Genomic DNA, 8,926 nt, shown 5'->3' on the forward strand with positions numbered 1-8,926 from the left:
AAGTATAATCAATGCTTAAGGACCCCAGATATGTCACATGACTAATTAAAAATGAATAAATAAAACCCCTGCTTTAAAATATGTGTATATATCATTTCCCCCGATTTAATGAATGACAAATAACAGAGGGAATAATGTACCACCTATTGTAAATTAAGAAAAAGAATTTTCTTTAAGTCATATCATTTACGGGATAATTATGACATTTGTGTTTTATATTGATATAATACACAAGAGCCATAAATATCCTAAGCCCCCTGTTGTAAAATATGATGGGGATGCAGTAGATATAATCTATTTGGATTTTGTCAAAGCATTTGATACCTTTCCCCACAAACGACTGCTTTCTAAACAAATGTCTGTTGGTCTTAGTGAAGTCATTTGCACATAGATAGAAAACTGGCTACAGGATCGGGTACAGAGGGTGGTTGTTAATGGTACATTCTCTACTTGGAGTAAGGTTCTCAGTGGGGTCCCTCAGGGTTCTGTACTGGGTCCACTTTTGTTTAATTTGTTCATAAATGACTAAGGGGAGGGTATTATAAGGAATGAATCAGTGTTTGCAGATGACACAAAACTCTGCAGACCAGTCAGTTCTATCCAGGATGTGGCATCCTTGCAGCAGGATCTTGACCAACTGGCAATCTGGGCGGCTAAGTGGCAGATGAGATTTAATGTGGATAAATGTAAGGTCATGCACCTGGGATGTAAAAATATGCAAGCCACTTATACCCTTAATGGGACTGCACTACGCAAATCCATAATGGAGAAGGACCTTGGAGTCCTTGTAGATAATAAACTTGGTTGTAGCAAGCAATGCCAGGCAGCAGCTGCAAGGGCAAACAAGGTTTTGAGCTGTATTAAAAGGGGTATAGTTTCACGGGAGGAATCTGAATATGCTGTTCAGTTCTGATCTCCAGTGCTCAAACGGGACATGATTAAGTTAGAGAGGGTCCAGAGAAGGGCAACTAAGTTGGTAAAGGGTATGGAAAGTCTCAGTTATGAAGAAAGACTGGCCAAGTTGGGTCTGTTTACCCTGGAGAAGAGGTGCTTAAGAGGTGACATGATAACTATGTATAAATATATAAGGGGATCATATAATAACCTCTCTAATGCTTTATTTACCAGTAGGTCCTTCCAACCAGGGCTGTGGAGTCGGTAGATAAAGTCTCCGACTCTGACTCCTCAGTTTCTGATACTTCCAACTCCGACTCCACGACTCCGACTCCTCTGTTTTTAATATGCTAATGTATTTAATACATCCAGGAAGGGGCAGGGGGAAGGGGCACTTAAAACACAACTGAACTGATAATAAACTGATAGACAATTTTATCTATACTCCTACTCCTAATGATTTCCCTAGAATCCCATAGTCATGTTTAAAGTTTAAGCTAACATTATAGCTGTATTACAGCAGTTTTTCAAATGTTTTAAAGCTTCAGTCTTAAACTACAAGTATTTCAAGTCATGCAATTTTTTTTTACTTAATTAGTTATCAGTGAAAGTTAAGGTCCCCATACACGGGCCGATTATAGCTGCCAATATCGGTCCCTTGGACGATTCGGCAGCTAATCGGCCCGTGTATGGGCAGAACCGAGCGGCCTGGCCGACCGATATCTGGCCTGAAATTGGCCAGATCTCGATCGGCCAGGTTAAAAAATCCGGTCGGATTGGGGACCACATCGGCTTGTTGATGCGGTCCCCGAACCGACTGCCCCATGGGCGCAAATGTAATCCGATCGTTTGGCCCCAGGGCCAAACGATCGGATTATTTTTTTTTTAAGCTACTTGCTACCCGATATCACCCATCTGTAGGTGGGGGTATCGGGTGAAGATCCACTCGCTTGGCGACATCGCCAGGCGAGCGAATCTTATATTGTATGGGGACCTTTAGGCTAGGTTCACAGTGGGCATTGTGTTCCCTGTAACAGAGGAACACGACGCAGTGGAGCTGCCGCAGAGAAGTAATAAATTATGACTGTTTGTGAATTGGGACATTTAAACTTGCTTTATTTTTTTTTATTCCCATTTAAATTTAGTAGGAGTCGGAGTCGGTTCATTTTTTGCCGACTCCGACTCCAGGTACCCAAAATTGCCTCCGACTCCTCGACTCCGACTCCACAGCCCTGCTTCCAACGAACACGAGGGCACCCACTCCGTTTAGAAGAAAGGAGGTTCCATTTAAATATTTTTTACTGTGAGAGCTGTGAAATTGTGGAATTCCCTCCCCGAATCAGTCGTGCTGGCTGATACATTATATAGCTCTAAGAAGGTGCTGGATGGCTTCTTAGCAAGTGAGGGAATACAGGGTTATGGGAGACAGCTCTTAGTACAAGTTGATCCAGGGACTGGTCCGATTGCCATCTTGGTGTCAGGAAGGAATTTTTTCCCCTCTGAGGCAAATTAGAGAGGCTTCAGATGGACAACAGGAAGTTAGGCAGGTTATATATAGGCATTATGGTTGAATGATGGACATACGTCTTTTTTTCAACTTAACTTACTATGTTACTATGTACTATGAATTAGAAGACACCTCAGAATTCCATTACCTGTTTAACAAACAAGTCAAAAGGGTTGAGGAGACCGCCTCATACGTATGCAAAAAAGTAAAAAGGGATTCTGGGAAAAAATTCCTTAAGGCTCTTAGAAAAATCCCATTACCTGTTTAATAGCACTCAGCCTTCTGCTTCATGCTTTGATATGGCCATGGAACTACTCGGTGACTTATAATATCCTTATATTTTATAATACTATATAAACCTCTACACATAATAACCTTATAATCAGCTAGTTGTGACATCACAAATAGTCAGTTATAATATTCTAGGGACAATTATCGTAACTTCAGATATGTTTTTAACCTAACATTTATATTATGTCTTTAAATGAGAAGGAAAGGCAAAGTCACTTGGGGGTGCAAAAATGTTAGGCACCCCCAAGTGACTTTAACCGCTTACCTTGTACCCCGGGCTGGTGCCCCTGTTAGGAGAAAATAGCACCAGCCCGGGGTACCTGTAGCAGAGCGTTTCCTCCTTACGGCTTCCTTTTCCTAAAATGCCAGAAGTTTCATCAGGAATAATGTGACTTGTGGGTGGCCAATTGAGGCAAATATATATATATATATATATATATATATATATATATATATATAAAATATATCTTTTTGCCCAGCAAACTCACAAAGAAGCAGATCTATGTGGATATGGACAGCTTGATCGGTACAGGTCATGTGCCAATGAAAAGACTTTAGAGAGAGATGAGAAATGTCTCTGGATATTCTGTATGAAGGAGGCCCCATATTTCTTAGTACTGATTCTTATTCTTTATATTGCACTAAATTCTTCTTCATGAATTATTGATTATAAGTGATAATGGATATTAGGCCTCACCTCAGAGTCCTCTGAGCAGCATTTTTGGTCTGGTAAAATTTAAGTGCAATGAACAGTCTCTGAGTAAGAATATGCTGAGTTTAATCCAATAAAAAGCTTCGACAGTGATGCAGGAACGTCATTATTTGTTAGGTTTGTGATTTTTCACTCACTGTCCATGTGAGAATGAATCATTAAATTCATAAGTGAGCATCAACTCACGTGTGACAAATCATTCAGGCTAAGCTTTTGCCATCTGCCAAACAAGAGCCATGCAGCAGAAGATATTGTGTCTAACTGACTGATTCCTCAACATTATTTTAAGGAAAAGATCATGTTTACACATACTTTGACTGTGAATATTTATTTAGTAATTTTTGGCTAATGCAATCAAGGCCTTGAAATAGCAGTAACCGCCTGCACATTTAATCACAAGGCAGACATTTATGAATATCAATATAAATATGTACATTAGCGACTGAAAAAGGTTCTATGAATACAGAACAACTAAGCTATCAGGCAGTGAAGGGCAGTTGCTTGCGGATTGATATGCCTGACTTTTCAGATTTATATAGTGATGCTTCTTACTGAACATTTGACAAGCTGGTTTTTCATACAGATGTCGAGGTATTGCAGTGAATTATAATATATAATTGTATATATTTTGCTATATTCAGTACAAACAGAGACACAACTTGGCCATTAAGAGGTACTGATTGGACCAGTAACCAAAAACAGCAGGTTACATTTACACTGCATTTCCTTGCAGCCCTTGCAGACATATAGGATGGACCTCTTACCATGTTAACAAACATATGTCATTTGGGGAAAATGATACCCTACAAGAATAAACCTACCACTTGCCTATTTATCTTTAATATTTAGTACTAATTTAATGGGGAAAATTAGTATGAGTTCAATAGAAGCAAAATCTAAAGTCCCAAATGATAGTTTCAATTACTTTTTTTTATATAACTTTTGTTACAATAAAATACAAATAAACTTGTTTATGCCAGACATCTATATGGCAATTTCCCGTGATTTAGAACATTCAGCTGTTTTTTTTGTGTGTGTGTGCCTGTCCTTCTTTTGTGCGCTTTTCTGCCACAAGGTTAAAAAAATGTTTTTAACAGCAACCCTAAACCTATTTTCCAGCGTGAGAAAGCAATGTGATTCTCTCCTTGCCACAGTCCCAGCTGCTCAGGGCTAATACAGTGACTTAGAGACTGCATCTCACCTGTTCTCAAGCCTCTGTTCAGTTACTCAGTGTCAATCTCTGAGCTCCATCACAGCCAACGTCAACATGAATCACATCTAGTCTCTGAATGGTTCTGGCAGCACATGGAATCAAGTGTAGTATTCACAATATGAAATCCCATACCACTGCATTTATGCTTACTCTGCGGTATTTCAGTACTCAACTGCTAATTCCAGGTTAGAATTTCTGGTCATTGGACCCATTCAAGGAGTTTTATTGTCCCTTCTCAAAACTACAAAACATAATGAAATGTAGTATAACTGGAAATTGTTTTGGACAAGTCAACAGAAGATTTTTAACACAGTGGAAAAGATAAGATCAGAAAAAAACCACAAGGAAACTAACAATAAGGCAAGTGGAAAGTATAAACCCAAAGAGACAAAAACACTCAGCACTGTTTAAGGCTGTGTTTAAATATAAACTAGAAAGCAATCAGTCATGTTTTGAAACAAAACAAGAATCCAAGAAGACATCACCTATCACTGATACAGCAGATATGAAAACTAAGAGGCAGTCTGTTTTTTCCTCTGTGCCGGAGGAGTCATAGGCAATGGCACACTGCTATAGTAATCACAACATATACATGTACTGTGCACGTTGGTACTGCTGCAGCCTATTTAGTTTATATTTTGAAATCAGTGGCCACATAGCCATAATCTCACAATGACTGGCTCGCTCCCCCTAGTACAATGATGCAGTTACAGTTTACATTTGTGGCAGATGTACAGGACCATCAGCTACGTCCTAGTGCAATAAGGTTGTTCAAAATGGCACCCCACTTAGCACTAAAGCATTTGTGAGTGCAGTCCTGGTGGGTGCAAGTCAGCCCAGGGATCCTTGAGTTTCCAAACAAGTGTGTCTAAATGATGCACACGTTGAAGGGGGTATGGATGAAAGTAGATGCCTCATGCCTCCTTCAGCCTGGCCCTCATACGTACAGCACTACTGTAGCTGTGTTAATGGATGGAGAGCAGTCCTTTGCCCCATGGTGCAACGTACAGGGCACAATGCAAGTGCAAAAGACATGGTGGCATGAACCTGTTTTTTGCACTTTGCACCCTGCCCTGTACTTTGTAGATGAAACCCCTTATGTTTTAGTTTCTGCTAAGTAGCTGCTGTGCACTGCATCTGGATTTTAATGCTGTCTTATCCAACATCCAGAATTTTGGTGTTAAACATGTTAGATATAACACATGGATGTTAGCAGAAAAATGATATTTTTGCACAAATATCACCAAGCTATTTCTGCGTAAATGACCCCCACAGTGCAAGAATGCTACAGAAACAAGCAGCAAACATTTACTACTTAAACAGATATGTTAAATAGACACAATTTCCTTTTAGGATAAAGCACGTGTCACGTGTACCATTCACTGACAGAAGGAGGAAGAAATGTCATTACAGATAAAATATCTCCCAGCCTGGGCTGTACTTAGGGCCAGGGGATATGCCACAAGCTGTGATGGGGGGTGGTGTTGTTATAGTTCAGCAAGCAAGAGGGTAGTAGCTTAGAGCACCCCCACCTCTCTTAACTCAGGCCCTGCTTCCAGCTGGCTGGATACGTAAAGCTCCATCACCTTTACATATTCTACCATAACTGTCAAGAAGAGGATCATCTGTGAAGTTCAGTCTTCTCACATGAGACAGTTGTTTGCCTTTAAAGCAACAGAATGCAGCTCTGATGTACATGGACAGATTGCAGATGGCATTGTTAAAATGTGAAGAGTCAAGACAAATGTTGCAGTGTCATCAGAAAAAAAGAATGTGATTTAGCCTCCCCTTCTGAATCTGTTTGACCTTTTGCATTATTGCACTTGTACACAGATATTCACATAATGATCAAACTCTTCCAGGGGTGAGAGATATAAAAACAACAGGATCAGGACTGGCGTAGAGCTATGTTTCTGTTATACCACTAGTTGCCTTGCACTTCTTAATTGTTTTGCACTGTGCCAACCGTGTACTGTGTATCTCCCTAGGCATCACAGAACTTGAGGAAGCAATACTATATCATTTCAGCACATGCTAACATAATAATGTGCCACTGTATACTTTTATATTGTGTCCTTTATGGGTAATTGAACTCATTAGGGCTTATTTCCTAAGGTCAGGCAAAGAGCAAAGTGCAAACAAACATATACGCAAAGTGCCATACTTTGTATGCATAATGCCCTTTTTCTTCATTTTTTTTTAGCAGGCACCATTGTAAGCCATAAAACTGATGCCAACAAAGGCATCAAAGGGAACAACATACAGAGCGCACCAGGCAAGTCCTATTATATATAGAGCAGACACAAAAGTAGTAGTTCTTTGATGAGATAGATACACGTTCTAAACAAAGGGCACTGTAATGGGGAAAATTTTGACCCCTTAGAGTGCCAGAACTTGCACCTGTCATATAGTAAATGAGCACGATTTTAATCTCAACTTAAAAGTATTTAAATATTCTTACTGTATCTCAGATATTACAGTCCAGCATCACCCTAATCCCTCCAGCACCCATCTCTCTGACACTGGATCTCCTGTTGCCCAAGTGAAGTCACATGTGGCAGACACAGCTACTAGGGGACCATTAAGGCAGTTCCAACACAAATACTAATACATACAAATACAGTAAACTGATTGCCACTTTATTGTTCATATCTCCCATGGCCTCAGGTCAGGTCACTCACATGAGATGAAAATAAAACAGAACCCACTGCTTAGCAGGACACAAGTGGCAGCTCTTCTCTAATTGTTGTATGACCAGTAGATAGTGGCTAATGGACCCCATGCAGAATCATCAATGTGACCTTCAGTGCCATGGCAGCCTCTTGTTGCCCAGGAGGTGTAATAATTAGCCCCTTAATAGCGAATGAAGCAGCAAGGTTTCCAAGTTCAACGTTACTGTGCATGAAAGCTGCGTTAATGAAGGCTACTTACCAGATGCCTCGGTCCACTGGGAAAAAGACGAGCCAATGAGCAGGAGGCAGCCCATAAAACACAATTGCCCAAAAAATAGCTCCTTCCTTTTCCTGCGAGTTTTGCCCCTCCATTGCCTTGCGGGCTCCATCCTTCTGTGGGCAGAGTACAGGCGCTGCTCTCCCTGAGTCCAACCACCAAGCACGACCTCCTTGCTGTACTTTGCCATATCCGTGCCCGGCGCTACTCTAGTCATGTTCGCTCTTCCCGAACTGCACTTCCAGCAGAACTGCGCCGCGGTGCAACCCACTGAGCAGCACCGGCGGGTCACTTGGCCAACTCCAGCAGCAGCAGCAGCCCGGCTTGTTTCCTCAGCTGTTCGCACCCGGCGGCAGCCTCTCCTCTCTGGTTTGTCCGGGGTTAATCCATGGTTAGCGGAGGTGTCAGTCAGGCGGCGTGACGGGCGCTATTCTGACGCAGAGCTGCTCGCTGTGCCATTGATGGCAGTGAGTGCAGGACTGTCAGTAGCCCGGGCAGCAGAGAGGAAAGCTGTGCGCTCTCTGATCATGTAGCTCAGACTGGGCTGGAGGCAGTCACAGAGCAGAGAGTGAGGGCCACACACTCGTACCCACACACACACACACACGCACAACAACTACCATGGGGACAGCGAGAGATGTGACTGGGGAAACTTTACAGTCTGCAGCGAATCGCTTTCTAATTCCTCGGACCCCAGTCCCTCCGCCCTGTTTCCATTCTCCACCTCCTCCCACCTTTATTTATTTATTTCCGTGCAGTTCCTATGGGGCTCTGGGCGAGCGGGATTACATTCGAGTTCCGTAATATCCAGCCGTGCGTCTGTGGCGGCTGTGCCGCATGTCGCTGCTGCTGCTGCCGCTGGACAATGGTGGCGGCATGATACAAACACAAGGAGGCCACGACTTCTCTTTTTAGGGGGTGCGAGTGAGAACAATAGCTCCGGGCTGCAGTGTTTGCGGGGCCCCAGGGTGGGGGGATATATATTCAGTGGGAAAGTAACGAAACCCCCTATTGCGCGTCAGAGAGACAGAGGGGGGCTGCCTACAGGACTGTGTGTAAAGTGAGGCAAAAATGATGTCGGAAGAAGGGGCTGCAGTAGCAGCAGGGCAGTGTGTACTGGAAGTTTAATTTGCCTATATATATTATATATATCCCCCCACATATTGGGTCCACATGCAATCCCCACAACCCACCCCACTAACTAGCCCTGCTTGTGGCATTCCTTCCTTAATTTCTACCTTTTCTTCACTGAGGAAATTACTAGCCCCAACAGCAAAATCCTGTTTGCCCCATTCCCAGAAGCAAGATGTACAGAAACTGATTAGTAGATACCTCCCACTTGGCTTCAGGTGCAGTTTCT

General features: G+C 42.4%; 1 protein-coding gene across 2 annotated transcripts in view; it reads right to left on the minus strand.

The window, feature by feature from the left end:
* Positions 1-8,684, minus strand: part of slc24a3 (solute carrier family 24 (sodium/potassium/calcium exchanger), member 3) — a 189,418-nt gene extending 180,734 nt beyond the window's left edge. Inside the window, exon 1 of one of the 2 annotated variants that reach the window (XM_012963175.3) lies at positions 7,549-8,684. In XM_012963175.3, coding sequence (XP_012818629.1) covers positions 7,549-7,783 — 235 coding nt within the window. In that variant the 5' untranslated portion in view covers positions 7,784-8,684. 2 annotated transcript variants of the gene reach the window in all.
* Between the last annotated feature and the right edge of the window lie 242 nt (positions 8,685-8,926).

This window comes from Xenopus tropicalis, chromosome 5 (genome assembly GCF_000004195.4).
Source record: "Xenopus tropicalis strain Nigerian chromosome 5, UCB_Xtro_10.0, whole genome shotgun sequence".
Lineage (NCBI taxonomy): Eukaryota > Metazoa > Chordata > Amphibia > Anura > Pipidae > Xenopus > Xenopus tropicalis.